The 23,866-nt window shown below is 46.5% G+C and overlaps 5 protein-coding genes across 5 annotated transcripts; 2 read left to right on the forward strand and 3 right to left on the reverse strand.

The window, feature by feature from the left end:
• Positions 1–5,142: 5,142 nt before the first annotated feature.
• EI90DRAFT_156889 (uncharacterized protein) lies at positions 5,143–6,448 on the reverse strand. Its single transcript, XM_039051914.1, has 5 exons — positions 5,860–6,448; positions 5,680–5,819; positions 5,526–5,624; positions 5,357–5,469; positions 5,143–5,145 (listed from the first exon to the last, which is right to left on the reverse strand). The coding sequence occupies exons 1-4, from the start codon at positions 6,121–6,123 to the stop codon at positions 5,415–5,417; spliced, it is 558 nt and encodes a 185-aa protein (XP_038919116.1). The 5' UTR covers positions 6,124–6,448; the 3' UTR covers positions 5,143–5,145; positions 5,357–5,414.
• Positions 6,449–13,852: 7,404 nt separating this feature from the next.
• Positions 13,853–14,518, forward strand: EI90DRAFT_3152518 (uncharacterized protein; the record flags this gene model as incomplete). Its single annotated transcript, XM_039065796.1, has 1 exon — positions 13,853–14,518. One exon carries the CDS (start codon positions 13,853–13,855, stop codon positions 14,516–14,518), a length of 666 nt encoding a protein of 221 aa, XP_038919117.1.
• Positions 14,519–16,778: 2,260 nt separating this feature from the next.
• On the reverse strand, positions 16,779–17,138 carry EI90DRAFT_3014100 (uncharacterized protein; the record flags this gene model as incomplete). Its single annotated transcript, XM_039056743.1, has 1 exon — positions 16,779–17,138. The coding sequence occupies one exon, from the start codon at positions 17,136–17,138 to the stop codon at positions 16,779–16,781; it is 360 nt and encodes a 119-aa protein (XP_038919118.1).
• Positions 17,139–18,945: 1,807 nt separating this feature from the next.
• On the forward strand, positions 18,946–20,032 carry EI90DRAFT_3168485 (uncharacterized protein; the record flags this gene model as incomplete). The annotated part of the gene is made up of 3 exons (XM_039066309.1): positions 18,946–19,422; positions 19,477–19,810; positions 19,875–20,032. The coding sequence occupies 3 exons, from the start codon at positions 18,946–18,948 to the stop codon at positions 20,030–20,032; spliced, it is 969 nt and encodes a 322-aa protein (XP_038919119.1).
• Positions 20,033–22,893: 2,861 nt separating this feature from the next.
• EI90DRAFT_3014102 (uncharacterized protein) lies at positions 22,894–23,389 on the reverse strand (the record flags this gene model as incomplete). Its single annotated transcript, XM_039056744.1, has 3 exons — positions 22,894–22,983; positions 23,029–23,090; positions 23,137–23,389. The coding sequence occupies 3 exons, from the start codon at positions 23,387–23,389 to the stop codon at positions 22,894–22,896; spliced, it is 405 nt and encodes a 134-aa protein (XP_038919120.1).
• Positions 23,390–23,866: the final 477 nt, after the last annotated feature.

Genomic DNA, 23,866 nt, shown 5'->3' on the forward strand with positions numbered 1-23,866 from the left:
TGGTAGTTGTTCTGGTATAGTAACCTGATTTGTAGGCTGAAGACATCTTCAGCCCATCAATTATCTCATCTACACAAGATATTGCTTTTAACATCTCCTCGTTTGAGGAGAAGTCTGCTCTGATTCTATCATGAGCAATCATTTCCCTCTTCCATTCGAGGGGAATGTAGTTTAGGAACCTGGCGTTGAAGGACACCTGGTCTGGCAGCGTCACCATCTGGGACGCTGCTTTTGACAGTTCTAAGTAGAACTGTTTTAGGCCTTTTTCCGCTTCGTATTTGACGTTGGGGTATTTCTTTGTCGCGTTCAACGTGGCGGAGGCTTTGATGAAGGTTCTCATCAATATGTTGAGAACTTCGAGGAACATGCCCTCGTCTCCTCTGAGGAGAGTTTCGTCTCGGAGTCTAATTCCGAGGTCAAATGCGGGCCCCCCTAATCCACGAATCAAGCAGTCCAGGTGGACTTCGTCAAATTGGGGACCTTTGCATCCTCGCAAGGCAAGGAATCCCAGTAGTTCTGTGAACCACTGCCAGAACGATTCCATGTCGTTCTCCCCTGACCATTTCTTGTCAGGGAATGCCGGCCCATTCTTTAGGGCTTCTGGTTTCACTCCTTCTGGGTATGGAGTGAGTATTCTCACTTCGGCCATTCTTATGGCCTTTTCGTACCATTTCTCCAGGTACTCTTCTTGCTCCCCTGCCTTCGCGGGGTCGCTATCCAATGGAGATCTCTCCTTTGGGGGGGTTTTTGCTGGGGGAAATCTTCCTTGCAGCGTTTCTTTGGTTTCAGGCGAATTCGCCTGAAGTTGTATTTGTATTCTCTCATTGTTTTGAGAGGGTGTGAATGAGTTACCTCTCTGTTCGAGAGGTCCGTCATAAGTGGACGTTTGGCCAAACCGTTGGTATGTGCCAATTCTCCTCCTAATCTCTGAACGATGCCTTCTTTCGGCATCATCTTCTCCTATCCTTGGGAGAAGGATCTCCTTAGCATCTCTGTCGAGTCGCTGATGATATTCCAGTGTGCTTTCACTGGTGGTTCTTTTCGTGAATTTTTCACGAGTTCTATTTATGTCCTGGACCGTGGTCCAGGGGTGTTTATTTGTTTCTTCACTTTTTTGTGAGAAATTTATTTCCTTCAGCAAATCTGTTTGTTTGCTGATTTTTTCAGTCAATGCGTCAATTGTGTTGGCCATTCTTTCTAGAGTTATCTCTAGATGAGCTGTGCTATTATGGTTCGTTTCCTCGATCTTTTTTTGGATCGAGTTTATCACATTTATTATGCATGATTCCTGGTTTTCCAGGAGGAAGTTTGGTTGGGCGAGCAGTGACTCTCCCCAGTTGACATTTCCGCTTCTGGGGGTTCCAGAATGGGTTCTTGGAGTGAACACTCCACGCTCGCTTTGTTTAGGCGAGGCCGTTGCGGAGGGTGCTTCCCTTTCATAGAGGGGTCTGTTCGCTGGTTTCTCCTTACGTAAGGCTTCCTCAGCGAACTCCCTCATTTCCGTTCGCCTCCTCTTCATTATCTCGGAGACCTCCTCCGAAGTTGGCGACCTTGCCTTGTCTGGCATGGTGTGTGGGAGTGTAAACACCGGAAGTTCTTTTGGAGCTTCCGCGCTCTGGGAGATCCTGCTCTCAGGGCATATTTTCACGCCTTCTCAGGCTTTCAGCCTGAGAAGAAGTTGATCTTCACTTTCCGTCCTCCATTCAGACGGAACCTGGAACAAGTCCAGTAGTTTTTCGGATAGCTGACGTGGGGGCTCTTCCCTTTGTTTCCCTTTGTCTGCCTTTGGGGCTTGACTCAGGGCATGCCCTGACACACTGCCACCTGGATGTTCCCTCTGGGTCACACTACACAACTCTAGGAGCTGTATAGTTGTGGGCATGTGATCCATTCCTTTATATAGCAACCATGCAGGGAGATGAGACCTTTACCCTTCTTCTCATCTCATGCCCCACATAGTGTGAGGACAGGTTAGATGGGGGTTGAGGTCAGGGGGCCTCCGAGTCCGAGGCCGGGCCCCGACATCCACAAAAACCACTAAACTAGGATGGACCATGACAGGACTTTTAGGGAACGGTATACCAATAAAGCGGAGAGCTATAATACATTCATCTGAACAATTCTTGACTACTAGCAACTTTTTCTTTCAGTTCTAAACCTGAATAATTCACTCATTTATCATTTCAAGTCTCATTTCAACTAAATGTTACTGGATAAAAATAGAATAAATCAGCTGAAGGTCTCAGTGCAGCTGTATGCATAGTAATGCGAAGTTTGAATTCAGAATGACTGCTGATTCATAGCGAACTTAATGGTAAATATGGGGAATTTGAAATAGAAAACTGCGACAAATGCAGTGCAGTCAAGTTCTAATTAACCATTAAAATAGCTTAGGTGAGGAAGGACAATAAGGATTCTAGGTGCAGTCTGACTGCAGTAGAGCCGCAGTTCAGCACAGCAGAGCACAGTAGAACTATAGTGTGAAATTTTCATTTTTTATTCAGTTTGAGGAAAATACACTAGGGGGCCTCATGGTTGATTAAAGTGGGGCTAAACTGGTTTCCAAAGTAGTTCGAAATTGACCTAAATTCCACCTCAAGTGGGGCCCAAGTTTAGAGCGAGTTTAGGTCGAGTTTAGGTCACTTCAAGGGCATTCAAAGTTGGGGCGGTTCTAAAGTGTGTCCAAAGGTTCTAAAGTGTGTCCAAAGTAGCTCGGACCCAGATCTCATAAGTCCATTCCGTTCCGTGGTCACGCAATCACTATACTTCTGAATGCCATCTACTTCTGACCGCCAGCTCCTCATACATGCGGCCCTCCAGCACACTCTTCAAATACGTGCACATCACCATCAACAATGCCAACATCTAAGATCAAGGAACCGCTCTTTGAGTTCTAGTTCAAACACTGACAACTCCAGTCACAACAGTGTGACATCCATGTCAAGCGGTAGCAGCAGTAGCAGTAGCAGCAGCAGCAGCAATGACAACGGTGACAATGGTGATAACAGTGGCAACCACAACACCTCCGGTCTATCTTTGTCATCTAATGCTGAATGTGGCCGTGCTCTGCAGTCTCTCCATCACTCCTACTTCCAGTCCATGTTCCATGCATGATCCTTTCTCTCTGGCCTCCTTTCCACCCACATCCTATTTCCACATGAGGTTTCAAAATGTAGCCAGCTAGGGCTTGTCCTCATATGTTACAAAGATGATGACCCTGTGCGCTTCTGTCAAAATCTCCATATCTCACCTTGCACATTTGATGTTCTCATCTCCCTCATTCAAGACCACCCCTCCTTTCACAACAACTCTCAACTCAATCAATGGCCCATCCCATGCCAACTTGCCATCGCATTATTTTGGTTTGGCCATTTTGTGTCAGGGGACGACTCCTGGGTCCCCATGACCCTCCCTATGGCCCACAGCCTCAGGTCTGGCCAGCCCTACTGTGGGTAAGGAGATGAGAAGGAAGCTAACTTCTCATCTTCCCACAGTGGCCACAATATCAGCAAAACTTCCGGGGATACCCGGAAGTCACATGAAGGGGTAGGAACCGGGCCCGGAGCATGCGGGAAGCGCGGCAGGTGGAAGCGGGTCCAGATGTGGGTCCGGGTCCGGGCTAGTCAGGGTGTGTTCCCTGACATTTTGGCAGTGCTGCCTCCATTGATGCAGTTGCCCAGTGGGCCAGTTGTAATGCTGGCACTGTCATTAATGCTACCCAACATGTCATTACAGCCTTTTTACCACTTCATGACCAGGCTATTCGATGGCCTAATGCAGATGAGAAGTGGGAGGCTTCAGACTGGGTGGAGAGCATATCTTGCCATGCCTGGAGGTCGGGCTTTTGCATGGTTGATGGAACCCTTATTCCCCTTGCATCCAAGCCTGGACACTTTGGGGAGCAGTTTTTTGACTGTAAGTCCAATTATTCACTCAGTCTTATGGTAAGCATGTTTCACAGCATGGATTACTGGCTCTAATATTCTTCCAGCTCATAACATTGCCAAACCTTCAGATTATCGACTATGTGCTAGGCCCTCCTGGTAGCACCCATGACTCGACTGCATTCAAGGAATCCCGTGCTTTCACGGATGCTGCCCAACTTTTCCGTGATGGTGAGTGGTTGTGGGCTGATTCAGTGTATGCTCTGTCACCTTGGTGCATGGTGCCTTATAAGCACCCACAATCCCTTATCCCATCCAACCACCAATTCAACTATCATTTATCAACAGTAAGTTGCATGCCCGACATGTATTTATAAATCAAGTAGTATTTTTGCATTACAGGTGTGCATAAGGTCTGAACATGTGGTGGGGTATCTTAAAGGTCGGTTTCAGTCACTCCATGGTCTTTGTCAGCAAATCAATTCAGAGCGCGAGTATATGCTTGCCCTTGCATGGGTAAGGACTTGTTTAATTGTCCACTCATTTGCAGCATGTCATGAGGATCACGAGTATGAGAGTGATTTCTGGGAATGGGTTGACGAAGGTATGAGTGGAGAGAATGAGAGAGAGGATGAAGGACCTATTGAAGGTTTTACCTGGGGTGGGATGGGACCACCACTTCCGGGGGAGATGGAAGCGCAACAGAAGTGCCGACATGTACAAGAAGCCCTTTTTGATGAACTGTATTAATTCCTTTTTTAATTAATCACATGACATTATGGGAGTGCGACAAAGTTAACAAAAAGCACAAGTTATGCAAGATGTTGTTGTGGCTGCTGCTGCTGCCAGATCTGTGCCAGTTGTACTTGAAGTTTGAGGGTCTCAATTTCATACTTTCGTTGCATTTTCTCTTTCTTAATCTCAAGCCAGGCCATCTGCTGTGCATGGTAGTACTCTGCCTCTAGCTTGGCTTGCTCCTGGTCAACACGCGTGGCTTCATGGGAGTCAGTAATGGAATCCTTCCAAACTTTTGAACCTGGAGTGCACAGAGATTGCCAGGCCACAGGTCCCTTAGACTTTGGTACAGTGGTTGTCCTTGCCAGTGTACAAGAGGAAGAGGGAAAAGATGCAGAATCTTCTGAATTCAGCCTTGTCTTGACATTGGGGTCGGCCTGGGCATGTGGCAAATTCATATGAAGGAGTGGTGGGTCTGTTTTGAGCAGTGCTGGGTCGATTTTCAAGTCATTCCAAGGGAGTGAGTCTACATCGGGAAGTAGAGTTAGCTCGGAGGCAAGTGGGGTCATAAGAGGTGTTGATGATGGAGATGGATGGGAAGATATGATTGCATCGACCTAAATGAACATATTGTCAGTAAAATTTGAAGCACGCAAGCTTACTGAACCAGCCACCTTGGCATCACCCTTATCATCCTCATCTGGGTGAGTAGAAATGGCTTGTTCTAGGTCACAGACCATTTTTTCGATTCCGGTTGTTGAATTCGTCACCATTTGAAAGGCATACTTGGGATGCTCAGACCACCATGCATGCAGCACATCCCACCAACGGAAAGATGATCAGATCATTTCTTAAGTTAAAAACATAAGTGGTATGCAGAGGTAATTAATAACTGCTGTACCTAACTGGTTATTGTATGCCTCAGATCCATCATCATCATCGTCCTTCAAGTCTCCACCAGTGACCTTCAGTGATTTGCGATAGCCAGTGTATGTCTTTTGTAAACTATAATCAATAAATTGTCAGACAGTCTCCACCGGTTCTAATGAGATATACTTACTATATGATCCGACCCATGACAGATGTAGCATAATGCTCAGGGTCCGATACATAAGCTGTGTGTTCAGCCTCATCTACAATGTCAAAAACTGCCTGGGCTATCTGGCGATAGTATTCAACCTTCGGCTTGCTACCAACAACCTAGGCAATGATGGTTAAGGGATCATAAAATAGTATTCACCTTCTTACCTGACTCCTTCCTTGCATCCTTTACCGAGTCGCTGAACATCTTTAGTCGAACATCTGGGTTGTTTGAGAGGTATTCAATCAAGCGGTCAGTCCACCGTTCATTAAAGTCCCATTGAATCTTTGGGGGGCAGGGATCTGATTTGGCCTCAGCCTTGACAGCTGATGTGGCATCATCACTCCTAGAAACACGAGAATGGCATGTGGACCGTGGCTGAGATGGTCCCCCCTCTTCAAGATTCCTTTGTTTGGGGGGCATGTAGCAAGGGGAGCAGTACAGCAGTGGAAGTGGCAGAGATGGGGTGATGGTGAAGAAGGAAACAAACAGGTGACCTAGGTAGCAAACTGTACAGTTAGTATTAGCTAAGAGTTTGTGGACTTACTCAGTTTTAAAGCCGAGTTTAGATGAGTTGAAGTGAGTGACTTTAGGCGAATTGGGGCTCCTGAGCCCCAAGTCGAGTAGGACCTAAAGTGGCGACTTTAGATCTAGTTTTGATGCACTTTTGTCACTTTAGGTTCACTTGAGAAATCCCACTTGAGATCCAGTTTAGGTGAATTTATTCAACTGTGAGCCCCCCTACTGTAAATAAATCCTGTAAATATGAGGTAGAGCTTGAAAAAGGAAGGCAACCCAAGGAGTATAAAAGGGAGACCCTTTCTGCGACTTTTCACCCCCCCCTCAGAGAAGTAAGAAAATAGAGTATTATTTTTCTCAAGCATTTCTGGTTGTCACTCCAGTGCAAAAAAGTGATATACAGTTAAGATTGCCACTGTAGTAAAAGGCAGCAATTAGGGAGAGAAATATTAAGTAAATATTTCAACAGGAGAGCTGGTTAACACTCCAGATTTCAAAGTGTAAACACAAAACAGTTATTTTGCTACTGTTAAAACAAGCAATAAAATAAGACAAAAAATAAAACAAACTCAAGGGATACTTCAGACACAATCTAAACCCATTAACTGAGTAGAATCTTTGAAACTTCACCAAGTAGAAGATTTAAAATCCAAATTAAACGATCCTACACGGAATTACACCCAGACAAATTGAGAAATTACAATAGAGGAACAGCTCCACAGGGCTTGGTTTATCTGTAAGTCAATTCTCAGAAACTTTTAGACTAACCCATAAAATAGAATTAGCCAAAATGCTATTATAATTACAACAAATATTACTAGTACACTTCCCCATCCTAACTAAAGAACCAGGGAACAGCTTGGTGGTGGTCTCATTTGAACCTCCCAACTGACCTTCCTTTGTTCTCTCCTTCAGTATGCATGGTAGGCATAGTGGGAAGCCATCCAGGGTGTCTGAGCCAGATGGGTTAACGGTACAATGATACAAAGGAAAGTGGTCTGTGTAAATAGAACAAAAGAGAAAGAGGAAAGAGAGAAAAGTGTCAGGGCATGGACAGTTATCTGGCCGGCCCGGACCCCTATCCAGATAGGTTGAGTACCCGTAAGTCGATATCTGCATGTGATTTGCTGTAGTTAGAACACAGGCTGTATTCAATGTGCTATTTCCACTATCGCATCATCCCTTACCCGTTATCGCCCCCTTATCCACATGATCTATTCTCCTATCTCATGTCGCTTCTCTATCGGCTACCATGTGTTCCCAATGTAGCCACACTCTTATGAGTTGTGGAACTCATGTATATAAGGCCTTATCGCCAGCTGGGTTGGCCCCCCAGCTTTTACAACAACTAGTTTCCCAGGGAGATCCTTATGCGTGAACTGACATGCGAACTCTGACAAAAAGGGAAGAGAGAGAAGAAGGAGAAGAAGGAGGAAAGGGAGGAGGGAGGAGGGAGAAGGATGGGTAATGGGGGAGTGGGTGAGGTGGGCCCAGGTGGGCCCAGGTGGAGCCAGGTCAGGCAGGTGTGCCCTGACAGTATCTGATTTTTCAGTGCAGGTGCGACAAATTATGGCCATGAATTACTTCATCAAACACTGGATCTGTGGTTCCACTTCACTGAGGCAATGAAGAATGCAGTTTTTAACAACTACATTATCTGTCCTTCTGGTCAGGGTGATGGTCGCTGCAAAAGGGATCTACTCCAAGAGCATAACAACTTTTGGCTAAAGAGGGTCTTCAATGGCCACTTAGCTAAGTTTGATTCTAATTTCTTGCATGAAGCTATTGCTCTGAATATTGTGCCACTCAAAGAACTTGCCCAAACTATCTTACAAAAATTTGGCCTCAGTAACATATTCTCAGGTCATGCCAATGACATTACTGCTTATATCAACTACCTTGGACATTCCTATCTTGCACAGAAACATTTACTAACCCAGTTGAGTACAGTCATTCTTGGTCACTGATGGCATCAATCAAGGGACTGCAAAACTTGAAGAGGGTGCATTGCAGAAATTCTTGAACAAGTATTTCTATGCAAAATAATGTATTTGATGACATATCTCTTCAAATCAGTATAGTTTTATTGTTCAGTGCCCAGTTACTGTGGTGACAATTGACACATCTTGGCTTGCATAGGCCCATGATTCAACTCCCTCCACAGCTGGATTCCCACCAACCCCTTCGACACTTTGTTTCAGCTTCCCTGCCCCCTTTGGCCATTCATGTTTCTGGTTTTTTGAAGCATATTTTGTGTTTAGTTCCCAAATAAGGATCCATAAAGCTTTGTGGTGAGATATTGTCATGCATGAAACCATGTTTAGCCCTTCCAGATAGTTTCCCAGTTTCAGCTCAACTGTGAAAGAGTGCACTTGCTTGGCAAGCTTCTTTAATTCCCCATCACTAATAATGTGTCCAGTTGTGAAGTTCTCATGCCTTGATGCTGGGAGTGCAATGAGTCTGTGTAAGTTCCATCATGTTTCTCGGAGCTATCAAGCATCTCAGGTGTGATTTTGATGTCTTCTGGTGCATAGATTGTGAATGCCCCATCACTCCCATCACGACTTGCTCTCCATTGTGTCATTGTTAGAGACCAGAAGCGAGACGAAGGAGTTGTCTCCATGACAGAGGGCTTCAGCCTCAGTGACTCAGACCAGGAGCACTGTGCCTAGTTACATGTCCATGCCCTAATTTACTTACTGGCAGAGAGAACTAAAAGGGGGATCAACTCTAGTCGATTTTATCACTGGGGTGTAACCTATGTACAAGTTAAGTATATATATAGTTATAGTGAGGGTGGGCCCGTGAATGGCAGGACCAAGCAGAGCAGAGCTAACAGAGTTAAATGTTAGCTGACTGGATATTACCGACGAGTCAGGTTACAGGGTTAGCAGAGTAGCAGGCTATAATTCAGAAACAGAAAGGAGGGATAGGCCTGAAGGTAGACTTGCAGGGCAAGCAAGTGAATTGCCCAGTGGGGGCAGGAGTGCGCCAGCGGACATCGGAGCTGTCTGGAGGCCTTTGGGGCTCCGTACTTAGGGAGGCATAGGTAATATATAGAAAAGAGGGGGTGGTGACCATTGAGGGAGTTGGAGGTGATTGCGGAATACAGGGGCTCCAAGGTTAGTGAAGAAGGAGCAGAGGTAATCTGGAAGGATCAGAGGTAGTGGAGGATGATGGCTGTAGATGGATATGACAGTCATTTCTTCAAATGACTTTGGCAAGTCTACACATACCACACACCAGACTGGCAAATTTAGTCCCACATTGGCACAAATTGTTGCAACAACACAGTGTGTTAGAGATGGGTGGATTCAGACGACTCCGGAGTGGAATTGGAGACTTAGCATGGAGGGACCTTGGCCTCAGCGACTCAAGCAGAGCGCTGTGCCATTGCTGTTTGTCCATTTGGTCCTTAATTTCACAGTAGGCAAGCAGGAAGTCTCTAGGGGCATTTCAGGTTGATTTCGGACTAGCCTCCTACGAGTATGTACAAGCACTGATATATATAATGGAGGGGGCAAAAGCACAAGGAAACGAAGGGGAACTGAATCGGAATGAAGGCATCCGAACGGGAACAAAGGGATGACAGAAGCGGAGCAGTACCGAAGGTCATAAGGCAGAACCTGTGATACGTCCGAAAGGAGGTAAGGAGGGCGAGGCCCAGAGGGGCAGGAGGATGAGGGGAAGTGGGGAGGATGACTAACTGGCTAGAATGGGAAGAAGCAGCAGTCCAAATAGGGATGAGGGGAAGATGCAAGAAATACATTACAAGCGGCAAAAGTACCGAAGATGATCCGTTGTCAGAGTCTTGGATTATTGTCAATCAATAACCCTTGCCACTTATTGTTTATTGATCTGTTCCTCGTTTCCAGTTCCCGGGCTCTTGTCCTTATTTAGTTTGACAATCCCCACTTATCTCCGCACCGGACTGACTGGCCTTTCTATATTCCCTCTTGCCTATTTATATACCTTGTAAATACTTTTGGGGACCTGAGTCTGAAATCAACTAGAGTACCCCCCCTGTCTGTTCTGAGTCCCTCCTTCTGCAAAGGGGGCTTCCCCCCTCTGAGTCCGTGCTCGCGGAGTCCACGCTGTAGGAGAAATAACGGCCACACTATGGAAACCCATTATGGAAATATGCCAGATAAATCACAAAACCTCATACGACAAGTAGATATGAGAACATAGAAGAACCTGAATTTTAACGAATTTTACGAATTTTTACGAATTATTATGACTATACACGATAAATCGAAAGAAAGAAAAATAACAAAAATACTTCAAGCTTACCATCAACGAGACGGAATTCTCGGGGGAATTTATAGCAAATATTAAACCAAGAATTAGGACAATCGACCAAGATTTGACTATAAAAATAATCAGAGAACCTCCACGGAAACTACTTTCCCACGTCCGCACATGTAGCAAGGATGGAAGTACCACGGAACAAAGATTCCTCAGGAACTAATGCAAAAGTCAAAGTCGTGTTTATAATAGGAAATGTAGATGTCCCCCAAACGGAACCAATGAGAGTAATTACAGGGGAAACTACCCATAAATGACGGAGATATGACTAAAACTCCTGCAAAACGAGGACAATGTCTAAAAAGCAAGCGCGAAGATTAACTAGTAACGACCGAGACAAGCTTGATAGCCCATTAGAAAGGAAGGGATCTACTCTTAATCCTCCCAAATTTCCATAATAAAAGGATCATGCGTTAATGAGAAATCCAATAACGGGAATAGTGACATCAAAAGTCAGAGCTCAGGGACAAGACGATGATTGCGTAGGATCCATAATTAAAACATACAACGAAATTTACACGGAAATTATGAAAAATAGGAAACTATAGCTATGCAAATTCTCAGCCCAAACGGTCCAGCCGTTGTGAAGTTATACCCATGACGGGAATATAGGAATCCGCATCATGTGTAATGACACGTGAGGGTGGCGATGCGCAGGGAACCGGCCGTCGGAACCGAGATCCGCACTTCGGCAGATCGCGAAGACCAATTTCCGTCCAAATAAGGAAGAGCCCGGTCAAAACAAAGCACGGAAAGTGCAAAACAACCTTAGATCATGAGGGAAAAATCTGAAATAAATCACAGAAGCCCATATGAAAGAAATAAACACCCGCGCATATCATAAATCCCGAACAAATAAATGAAAACGGCTCCCGCATACGAACGATGCATGTGATTACCGAATGTGTGCGCGAATCTTTGCTAACTCAACGAATACCAGGAAATAGGACACAATATTAGTACCATTGGAAAGGTGGGAATAAATGAAAATTTATGATACTAAGAACGTGAGAAAACATCCAGAAATGAATGAGATACAAGGACATGAAGTTAGAAACCTGAAAATGCGCGGGAAAACAGCTTCAAGAGGTCCAGAGTCCTAAATAAAATAGATAAAAATATGATATCTTCAAGGACAACCTACTATAACAACCAACGATACATATGGAGGATTAGGATGCGATAATACAAAAGGAAATCAGAGAATATGAACAAAATTCACAAAAACCACTAAACTACGACGGACCATGGCGGGAATTTTAGGGAATGATATTCTAATGAGGTGGAGAGCTATAACACATTCGTTTGAGTAATTCTTGACTACTACCAACTTTTTCTTTCAGTTTCAAACCTGAATAATTCACTCATTTACCATTTCAGTCTCATTTTAACTAAATGTCACTAAATAAAAATGGAATAAATCAGCTGGAGGTCTCAACACAGCCGTACGCATAGTAATGCGAAGTTTGAATTCAGAGTCATCGAGTCATAGCAAATTTAATGGTATATATATAGAATTTGAAATAGGTAACTGCGGCAAATGCAGTGCAGCCAAGTTCTAATTAACCATTAAAATAGCTTAGGCGAGGGAGGACAATAAGAATTCTAGGCGCAGTCTGACCGCAGTAGAACCGCAGTTCAGCGCAGCAAAAGCACAGTAGAACTATAGCATGAAAATTTCATTTTTATTCAGTTTAAGAAAAATACACTGTAAATAAATCCTGTAAATAGAAGGTAGAGCGTGAAAAAGGAAGGCGACCCAAGGAGTATAAAAGGGAGACCCTTTCTGCAACTTTTCGCCCCCCTTAGAGAAGTAAGAAAATAGAGTATTATTTTTCTCAAGCATTTCTGGTTGTCACTCCAGCGCGAAAAAGTGATATACAGTTAAGATTGCCACTGTAGTAAAAGGCAGCAAATAAGGAGAGAAATATTAAGTAGATATTTCAACAGGAGAGCTGGTTAACACTCCAGATTTCAAAGTGTAAACACAAAACAGTTATTTTGCTACTGTTAAAACAAGCAATAAAATAAGACAAAAATAAAAACGAACTCAAGGGACACTCCAGACACCATCCAAATTCATTAACTGAATAGAATCTTTGAAACTTCACCAAGTAGAAGATTAAATTCAAGTTTAAATCCAAATTAAACAATGCTACACAGAATTACACCTAGACAAATTAATAAATTTCAATAAAGAAAAAGCTCCGCAGGGCTCGGTTTATCTGTAAGTCAATTCCCAGGAACTTTAAAACTAACCCATAAAAATAGAATTAGCCAAAACACTCGGATTGGTACTTTATTTACAATAAATAACACTAGTACACTTCCCCATCCTAACTAAAGAACCAGGGAACAGCTTGGTGGTGGTCTCGTTTGAACCTCCCAACTGACTTTCCTTTGTTCTCTCCTTCAACGCTCCTCCTACAGGTCCGCTCCACCCGCAAGTCTTGTTTGAAGTCTGCTGTAAGTGTCAGTTTGTAAATACGGGATCTCCCCCAAACGTCAAGCTCAGGGCACAGCGCTCCACCTGAGTCGCTGAGGCCGCGATCCCACTCTGCTAACTCTGAACAGCGCTTCCGGATGTGCCGCATAATTCCGCCCGCATATCTGCGCGCGCGCTCCAACAGACCTCTGCATCACCTCTGACCCTGACTCAGACAGAAACCCATTCCGTCTCCAGTCCGTCTTCTGACAGTCTGCCTGACTCTGACAATATTCCTCACTCTGACAATATTCCAGACTCTGACAGTACTTCCGACTCTGACAATAATCCCGTCTCTGACAGGACCCCCAGGACAACCAGCAGCGCTCTGCCTGAGTCGCTGAGGCCGAGGTCCTTCCATGCTAAGTCTCCGATTCCACTCTGGAGTCGTCCGAATCTGCCCGGTTCTAACAGGGGGCATTGGGACAAATGCTGGGTGGGGTTCAGACATTGTGATGGAGTCAACATCTTTTGGAACAGTTTGACGTGTCTGAGATGTGTCACTGGGCCCTTGCAGGCCCAGGTCACCACCTTCTGATCCAGTGGTGTCTGCCTCCACCATGGGGCCAGTGTAAGGACTGGCCATGTTGGCAGGAGCTTGGATCAGCTCCTGTCCCATTTTAGACTCTTATGGGTTCTGTATCATGTGATATGTGGAGTAATTAAGTGAAAACCAATCAATTAGAACCAAAATTGCCACTTGTTAAACATCTGTAAAACCATATGAACCACCTTCCCTATTCTTTTCCCCTTCCTGCACCAAGAACAGAGAAAAATGGGTGCCTCCAGCCCCATTTTTGTAACAAGCACCATCCCCACAAGGTGTTTCAGATATACATCATGTGTCTGCTTCTTGTACCTCCCCCCCCCAGAGCCCATGCTGCTCCATGTCCTGCCACCACACTTGCTCTAGCTCTTCACACCACTCCTCCACCTGCTTCCATAGCTCCTTCACCTGTTGCTCCAGCTCTTTCACCTGCTGCCCCTGCTCTACCTCCACCTCCACCTGCAGCCCCAGCCCTGGCTGCAGCTCCAGCCCCTCCAGCAGCAGCTCCCACCTCACAAGCAGCAGCTCCTGCTTCTCCAGCAGCTCCTGTCGCCTCTCCAGCAGCTGCGGCTGCCTCTCCAGCAACTGTGGCCACCTCTCCAGTGGCTCTGGCAGCCCCCCTGGCAGCGAGGGCTGCCTCTCCAGCTCACCCAGCCCCTCCAGGTCCTCCAGGTCCTCCAGGTCCTTCCCCTGCACCCCCAGCTGCATCAACTTCAGCTGCTGTTGCTGCAGTTTCTGCTCCTCCTGCTCCAGCTCCAGCTGCCATGCCAGCTCCAGCTGCTCTTCCAGCTGCTCCAGCTGCTTCCTCAGCTGCCTCATCTGCATCTGCTCCTGCTCCTGCTGCCTCTGCCACCTCTGCCACCTCTGCTGCCACCTCTGCTGCCGCTTCTGCATGTCAGAAAGCCAAAAAAGCCTCTGATAGGCATCATTTACAACAGGCTCAATGTGGGCTAAGATAGTCCTAGTTTTCTATCTTCAGAGTTAGTGGTGTGAACCTGATCCAACAGATGATCATTTACCATGAAGAAAAGAGTTTCCCATGCACCTTGGACAATATAATCCACTTTCCCAATCATCCTTAGCACTTTCATCCATTGCAATAAAACACCCTCTTCAGCTCCACTCCCTTGACCAGTGAACTTCTCTAGTGCATGCCTGACTTCTTCATCAACTGACTGCAGCTTGCCCAGATGGGATGTCCAAAAGCAGCATGCATACTGCACTTCCTCCCTAACTACTGAAGTGGACCTGATGCTAAAATCCCACATGTCCACTTTGAGTGAATTCCCTGGCACAATCCCATCTACAGTTGGTCCCAACTCAGCAATGAGAAGATTCAGACACTGGAGAGCCATCCACTGCTCATGCTTCTCCACATCAACCCTGAGCTGAGGATTCTTGCATCGCCATAAGATAAAATCAGGAAAGGAAGGGTGGTAGACTTCAACTTTTTCTTCTGGATGTGGTAGTGGCACAATGGATTGGATGTGTGTAAGCAGTAACTTTGTATCAGAAATCTTGGTGAAAGCACCCAGCCCTTTCAGGGTCAATGGATCCTTGACCAGGACAATGGTCTGTAGAAGACAATGGAGCTCTGCAAGCATGCCTGGTGGGATTTTGGCAACACAAGCAGACAAAACTGCTTCATATAGCTTATCCAGCATAGGGACCTGCATCAGCTTCCTGACTGCCATTCAGGATGGAGTCCAGTTGATGAACAGGATGCCAAACATCTTCATCATTTATGAACTTGATGGCAGTGGCAGCCCAGATGAAAAGCCGGCCAGCTTTTCCCACAAGAGCTGAGATCATATCTGGTGAAGGCCACCCATCTGGAACATCATTTCTAAATCGTTGACAAATAGATTGGAGTTCATGCCGAAGATATAACCCAATGTCATGTGAGGCAACAAGCTTATCAACTTCATGAATCACAATTTTGTCAACATTCATGGCTTGGTTGAAACCCATAGTGATATGGCGTTCTGGTCGGCTTGTTATGAGTATACGGAGACAAGGGATGCCAGAGCAGTCAAGGACATGGTGGAGCAATTCTTTCGCTCCATCCACTTCATCTCGCTTACACTCATCTAGGGCATCAATTATCAAGAGGAGAGGCTCGGAAAGCATGAGATCTTTCAGGGGGGTGAAGAGGAGGGTGGAATATTGGGTGGCAAGGGAGGCATGAGGAAGCGTGTCATCCTTCTTCAGAGCCTCTGCAACAGCTGCACCGAATTTTGGAAGCTTCTTGGCAAAGTCCCGCACAACCGTCCCAAGGAAGAGCTTCGCATTGGACAACTCGGCATGTTGACGGACAAAGAAGAAGGTTGATCCAAGGAGGCCAGACTCTTTGGCGTACTCCGCAACGGTGCACGCAATAGTCGACTTGCCGATCCCAGCTAGACCATTCATCCAGAACACTGGCCTCGCTGTATCACTGATAGGTCGATGCAACCATTGCTTAACACGATCAATAATTTCACTTCGCGTTCCAGGAAAACAGCTAGACGGAGCACCAGGCCGGTTGGTGTCATAGCCGGCTTTGAGAGTACGCGGAAGCGTGTTGAGAAGAGACTCTAACTGCTTCGCATCTTCATCCGAGGCTTCGTCGCGTTTGCGCACCTGGAAACAGTCAGCACCTATGATGTGTACACGGGGATCGAAAAACCACCTTAATCTCTTCGCGAAGTTGCTAGGGTATTGGTCAGCTTGGTGCTCTGAGGAAGCCAGTGCAAGCTGTACCGTACCTCGATCTGGTCATGTACATGTAAGTGAAGTCGGACCGCTTGTGCAGCCTATGTCCACAGATTAGCCCTTCGAGTGTGATACATGAAGTGGCGGAAGGATTTCTACTTGAAAGGCCGCTACCGCATCGCGTATCCTTCCCCCAGCCTTCCCCACCTCGGCTGCGATTGGCTGAAGATTCGCCCATCGGTAGCCCAGGCTCTTGTTCCCGTACGATCTCAAAGGCGAAGTAGCCGTTGCGAATTCACTGGGAGGGACAGTCGGAATGCTGACTCTGAGAAACACTCAGGATATCTGAACATACCTCGATAAAGCATCGATGGCTTCGCTTAGCTCGGAAGGAACAGAAGTCCTCCCTCCGTATTTTTCAAGCGGCTTCGATACTGACTGGTTAAAAAATTTGATGCTGTCCTCGAGCTGACGAATCGCATCCACATTTGCGCTGACTGTCTGTGAGGGAAACTATTATCAGCGTTACGTTCCCAGCGCAGCAGTTACAGAACCTACGTCCAACTGGCGAACTATTTCAAGTGAAACCCCAATCGCGGTTTTGAGCCCAGGAACAGGGACACTACCTAGACTCGCTTGAGCAATATGCAGCATGCCCAGAATACCGTTCCAAACGGTACGAAAACCCGTATCACTTGAGGGTGCCACTGCCACTTCGGGTGCGGCTACCGCTGCGGGTGCAGGTGCGGGTGTCCTTAACACAGTAGAGGAAGGCCGTGGTGCTGGCATGGGTGCGGGTTCAGGAGAGGAAGGACCTAGAACCGGCATCGATGTAGCTCCCTTCTTCGGAAATTTCTCCTTTAATTTGTTGAGGAATTTTGGCATGTTGGACAGATAAGGAAGATTGACAATGACGGGAAAAATATATGATCAACACTGTTGTAATCACGAATCACGGGAACCGGACACAGCCGGTGTTTATGTGGAGGACTAATGTGGAGGGAATTACTAACTAGAGTGCATGCTTTGCATCGCAGTCACCTGCACAGCACCTTTCAATGAATGATAGTCAATTTCTTACAATCAAATGAGCAAGCCGCATATGGTACAAAGCAGTGTATACAGTATTTGCGGCAGAGACGTTGAGATGGCGTACTGTACTCATATGACCAACTACCGGCATGGTCCCAAGCGTGACACAAAATTCCCAGCCGGCATCCCATTTTTATGCGTGACACCCAACCGGCAAGCATGACTTGAAAGGAAAGCAGTGCCCGGAGTTGGCCGAGCCAGATTTATTTTATATTGATCTCAAGCCATATTTGGCAACCAGTAAATACAAAAATTTGAAACATGTTTGCTGTCCCCGTAAAAATTTTCTCACTCACTGGATGGGTTTTCTCTTGCACACCGCATCTGCTCTTGCACAGATGAGCCTATTTCATACAGTGGCATCCCAAAAGCCCTCATTGGGCCCTACTTTCCTAACGAAACCCTGACTGTCACCGAGTTTCTCCAGTTCAAACTCCCATCATTCCAAACAAATTTACAGACATCTGCATGTCTCAGTCTTTGCCCACCATCCATCAAAGAATTAAGTGAGCATGAACTCCGGAACATGCCCTGCCCTCCCTGCCCAGTGATAAAAGAGCTGATTTCTCAATACAATCCCAACCACACCAACCCTCCTCATTCCGTCAAAATCGGCATATGTTATACCACTATTGACATTCTCCGTGTCTGGGAAACCATATTTTGAGTACAGAATGTCCAGAGGTTCTGGAAAGAATCAGAGAAGTTAGTTGAGGCATGGGCAAACCATCTGTCATATCCATCCCCAGCCATTGACTTCCATTCCCTCCGATCCCTCCAGTCTACCTCCGCTCCTTCTTCACTAACCTCGGAGCTCCTGTATTCCGCAATCCCCTCGGTACCCCTCGATGGTCACCACCCCCTCCTTTCAATTTATTACCTACGCCTCCTAAGTATGGAGCCCCGAAGACTTCCGGACAGCTCCGACGTCTGCTAGCACACTCCTGCCTCCGCTGGGCAATACACTCGCCTGCCCTGCAGAGCCCACCTTCGGGCTTATCCCTCCTTTCCCTTTCTGGGTTATCGCCTGCCTTTCCGTTAACCCCATGACCCGACTCGTCGGTAATATTCAGTCGGCTAATGTTTAACCCTGTTAGCTCCACTCCGTTCGGCTCCGCCATTTGCGGACCCGCCTTCGCTGTAACCATATATATATCCAACTTGTACATAGGTTACACTTCAGTGATAAAATCGACTAGAGTTACCCCCTTTCGGTTCTGGTTGCCAGTTAGTAAGTTAGGGCATGGGCGTGTTACTTGGCACAGCGCTCTTGGCATAAGTCGCTGAGGCCGAAGCCCTCCGCCATGGAGACTTTCCCTCGTCTCAACCTGGTCTCTGACACCATCACTCTGCTCACCGTGTTGCTATCATGGTGGCTCAAAAGCAGCTTCTATCATGCAACTGGAACACAAAAGTGCTTGGATTCTCAAAGTCAGCACTGAGTACTGTGGGAGGGCTGATGCATCACCTCACTTTCTCTTGTCTTGTGACAACTGACATCTCATACTACATCGAGCTTCTTGCAACGGCCTTGGTGGCCAGTGATGTAAAGGCCAGGCTTTTGAGTCCCCTTGACATTCAGTACCTAACTGGATGCACAATGCAAGCAGGTGGCTCAGTAACTTATGGGTGCAATCATACCTGTAAAGATCTCTGTCAATTGGGGTCAGAGCTCTCATCTGGATCTGAATCCCAATTTGGTGGAATCATGCATGCTAATAATAATCACTGGATCGCATTTTCAGTTTTCCCTAAGGAATCAGTGATTTACCTTGCAGATTCTTTACATTGGGAAACAGGAGGTGCTGACTTACCTGTTGCAGCAAAGGAAGTGGCAAACATTCTTCAATGGTGGCTCAATGAATCCTATTCTGGATTGAACAAGTCAACACCGACATTTCAAATCACTTCACTCCCAGTTGCTCACCAGAATGATTCCTCCTCATGCGGCTTCTTCGCCCTCAATGCCCTGATGCACCATCTCATCCCAACCAAATACCTGCTCTATGCTAGCAATGACATTGCTATGTTGCGTGTTGAATTTTTGATGGCAATCCTCAATCATCATGTTGAACAGGTAAGTAATCTCGTGTAACTGCAATCAAATGGGGACTCACCACACTGTGATTAGATACCACCTGTCCCAGCAGTGACTTCTGTGGCAGAAATGCCAATGGCATCAATGATTGAACCCAGGGTGACATCAGTCCACATGACAACAACAATCATGGAAGTGATGGCTGCCCCAGCAGAGACAGTCCCATTCACAGTAGCTGAGCATTCAACAAAGCCAGCTCCAACACCAATGACGTCAAGAATGTGCTCATCTGTGGCACAGTTGACCAGCCCTGCAGCCTTGCCAAGTAGCCCAGCCCCAACGGGCACCTTGCCCAATTCTGATGTCAAGAAACCGAAGGAGAAAAAGAAAAAATTGGACTTCACCATCCAGGAGGGGGAAGAGGGCTGTGGGTTGCTGTGATTCTTGAGCCGTGTCAGTCATGAAGAATTTGATCGACAAGCATTGATTAGATTTAAAAGGATTGGTGAGGGATCTGAAGAACAGAGGGTGGAAGAGGAACTGGAAGCAAGGAAGAAAGTTGAATGGAAGTGAGCAAATGCATGAGAACGACAACAGCATTGCCGAGCACTGTTGGCAGAAGGAGATGGTGATGCGAAAAAAAAGGTGAAGGAAGTTGATTCATCAAGGTCGCCACAGTTTCTAATAGATCATCCTAGCACATGCTTGATGTGGATATGGACCCCGGGACTTCAAGCAGCTCAGTTGTGATTGCAGAGATGTCACGGCCAAAATGCCACATTGAGGAATGGGTGAGGACCAGAAGCGCCAGAGGGCAACTCACCGTGTGCAAAATGTCGTCCGGCCTCCCAGAAAAACAATGCCAAAGTTTGCTAGGACAATAAATTGGTTCCAGCCCATTTTCTGGACATTGATCATTGAAGTGGCCATGACCGTTGGCTGGTCAATGAGCCCCACCGAAATTGTGAAGGGATGTCAAGCAAGAAGCAAGAATCTATTTCACTCACTACGTGCCGATGTTGTTCGTAAATGGATTGATCACACAGGGCCATGCCCACGTTGGTCTGATGAAATGCTGGAGAAGGTTGCGAAAGAAAACTGCCCAGGAGGGAATATTACAAAGAGGGGGATATTGGTGAGTTAATGACGATGCAAGGCAGTATGTAGGGAGCTGAAAGGACTGGGATCTACAGGCAACCCATCTAGACACTGTTGCAGGAATCAAGCAGACTTTGTTGATGTCAGGGCACATACCACCCGTGTCCGGACCCGCTCCACTTTCTGCGCGCGCTTCCCGCACCGCATGATCCGTGTGCCACATGCTCCGGTCCCCGGATCCTACCTTCATGTGACTTCCGGGTATCCCCGGAAGATTTCGCCATATTGGGCCACTGTGGGAAAGTGAGAAGTTAACCTTCTTCTCACTTTCTTACCCACAGTAGTGCTATGCCCTGAGATGGGCTGCTGTTACAGGTTCGCCTGTGGGCCATAGAGAGGGGTCATGGGGACCCAGGGTCCGTCCCCTGACAGTTGAGTGTCCGACAAGCTGGTGCCGCATTGGATGCTCACCAAATCCGTGGCATTATCATTGTGCAGATTCAATATACCCAGCCAAGTATCCTAACAACTGAAGAAGGATGGCAGTGTGTTTGCTGCAAGCATGGGTTGGGTGCAGAAGTTTCTGAAGGAGGAGATGAATTGGAGCTTGCGATGAGCCACACGTGCATCACAAAAGATTCCGTCCTATGCGGATGAAAAAATACGATCCTCGTTGCTTCAGCAAGCCCACTCCATCTGTCAATATGCAATCCCTGGTAGTCTTCATGTGAACTCAGATCAGACACAAGTTATCTATCAGCAGAATGCAACCTCCACTTACGAAAAGAAGGGATCACAGCAAATATCCACTGTTGGCCATGATGAGAAGCGGGCATTCACCCTTAATGTGGCTGTTTCTGCAAGTGGAACTCTACTACCATTCCAGGCCATCTTCCGTGGCAAGACTTCTGCGAGTGTCCCTTCAGCAAGTGCCCCAAGCTACAATGAGGCCATGCAACTTGGGCTTCTCTTCAAGTTCTCTGGGAATGATACATACTGGGCCAACATCTCAACCATGAAATCATTTGTAACACGCATTTTAGTTCCTTATCTCAATGCTGAAAAGGAATGGCTCTCTCTTGATCCACTGCAGGAATGTCTTTGGCAACTCAATGTGTGGTCCGTTCACACATCCCTTGAGTTTCATGCTTGGCTGTATCAAATGTACCCATGGATAATACTTGACTATGTTCCTGGGGGATGCACGGGTCTCTGGCAGCCCTGCAATGTCGGTATACAGCGCTTGTTGAAACATGCTGTGAAGCGGGCCCAGCAATCGGCCGCTATCAAGGAAGTTTATTCCCAATTGCAAAGCGGGGTTGACTCATGCCACATAAAACTTGACACCAAGCTTGGCATACTGAGGGACCGTGTCCCCGAGACTTTAGTGTATGCTTTTCAAGCCATGAATCATCAGGATAGGATTCAAAAAGTGAGTCGATTGCAATACTTAAACTACTTATAAGTATGTGGAGTGCTAACTAGATCCAGGCTTTTGAACTGTGCTGCTCGGGTGATTTCAACCTTTCCCATCACAGTCTAACTTCCTGTCCACTATGCTTAATCCTCGATTCCCTTCACAAAACTGATCCGGATCTTGCAAAGGCGATAACCGCACCATGAAGGCAACCCCTCAATGACACTGATGTCCACCCCGGCTCTGATTGTATTGCACACAAGGTCGGGTTCACAGATACTCCGGAAGATGATGCAGATGTGATGGTGGAGGAAGTTTTTGAGTATATGGTAGGGGATGTGGTACCTGACAGGCTTGAGGCAGTCAATGATGGACTGAGGGTGGCATCCACTTGTGCCGAGGAGGCTGAGCCAGATACTCTTGGTGAGACTAGCTCACTTTCCCTTTCTGATCCCCAGGGCTGCAAGCCTCAAGGCTGTGGAATGCGAGCCAGGCAGACACGCAATTTGGATGAAGAAATGGCAATTTTTCGTTTTTAAATGTAATTACTTTTTTAAATACATTCACACAGCCACTGGGCAGCCAAGTGCTGTTTGGGCGTGACATAAGTTGGCCAGCCTTTTCCTTCATGTGATGCATGACGTGGCTGTGTTTTGAGCCGGACCTCCTGGCTCTTGTGATGTGTGACAGGTAGTTGCTTGTGTGAGTACAGTACTTGCAGACAATGAAAACAAAACATGGACAATTGTACGAAGGAGAAGAAACAATTCTGTGAAAGTCAAAGTTGAAGAGAATGTTTATAGCGAAAAGATAGACAAGCTTACAGAGAGTGCGCTCAGATGGAGAAGCGGAAAGAGAAGCCATCTCATCAGGAGGCTTGGGACCATCACCCAAGTAGCCTACACCAATCAGTTTGAAAGCAGCTCTTTTTAGATTGGAACCCGTTTCAGTGAACCTCTCTAAAAGGCATTGAGGGACAATGATATCTCCGGGTTTCAGATCGTAATCATAAGCAATATTTTTGTCTTGCTGGAAATTGTAAGAACCGAGAGGTTTGGCATCATATATGTTTTAAAAGGACCCTCCTACAAGAAGGAATGAGTTGTGAAATGAAGGAAAGAGCAACGTACCTCGCCAGTGAAAGCAGACATTGGCACGGAATCATAATTAATGTTGATGTTTTTGACATTTTCTGGACAGGGTGATAGAATATATTTAATTTGCAAGCAGAAACATACTGTTTGAAAACATGTAGATGAACACGCAAGCATTTATAAATGCTTGACATGTGAGAGGGATCAAATCAATAGCAAAGTTGCTCCCATATTGTTTAGCGCATTTGATAATGCCAAGGAAGAGAAAGCAGAGCCTGGTACCAATTGCATTCTTACTGATTTTGTTCTTGAATGCATAGGTTTTGTTGCCAGACAAGAATGTGAAGCGAGTGTCCACCAGTTTGAGCAGGTTAATTGTAATAATAGGGGGTTTCATGGTCGGCTAGATTGTGTCAAGGTCCATCCCTTGTCCAGAGGGGGGCCATAGTGATGAGGTCCGGGAGTGGCACTGGAGAGTCTTCTCCAGCCACTAACTCCTCAAAGTCACTGAGGGGACTTGCCCTGGGCTTCACAGGGAATGAGTTGATGTGCATTAGGAAGTAGTGTCATATCCATACATACTGGATCCCGAACCAACTCCCGGACCTCCATCTTCACCACTTTCGCCGCCTGTAATGTATCTTTCACGTTTTCCCCTCACCCTTATTTGGACTGCTGCTTCTTCCCATTCTAGCCAGTTAGTCATCATCCCCACTTCCCCTCATCCTCCTGCCCCTCTGGGCTTTGCCCTCCTTACCTCCTTTCAGATGTACCACAGGTTCCGCCCTATGACCTTTGGTACCACTCCGCTTCTGTCATCCCTTTGTTCCCATTGTAGGAGAAATAATGGTCACACTATGGAAACCCATTATGG

The sequence above is a fragment of the Cantharellus anzutake genome, assembly GCF_015039405.1.
Source record: "Cantharellus anzutake strain C23 chromosome Unknown EI90scaffold_11, whole genome shotgun sequence".
Taxonomy (NCBI): domain Eukaryota; kingdom Fungi; phylum Basidiomycota; class Agaricomycetes; order Cantharellales; family Hydnaceae; genus Cantharellus; species Cantharellus anzutake.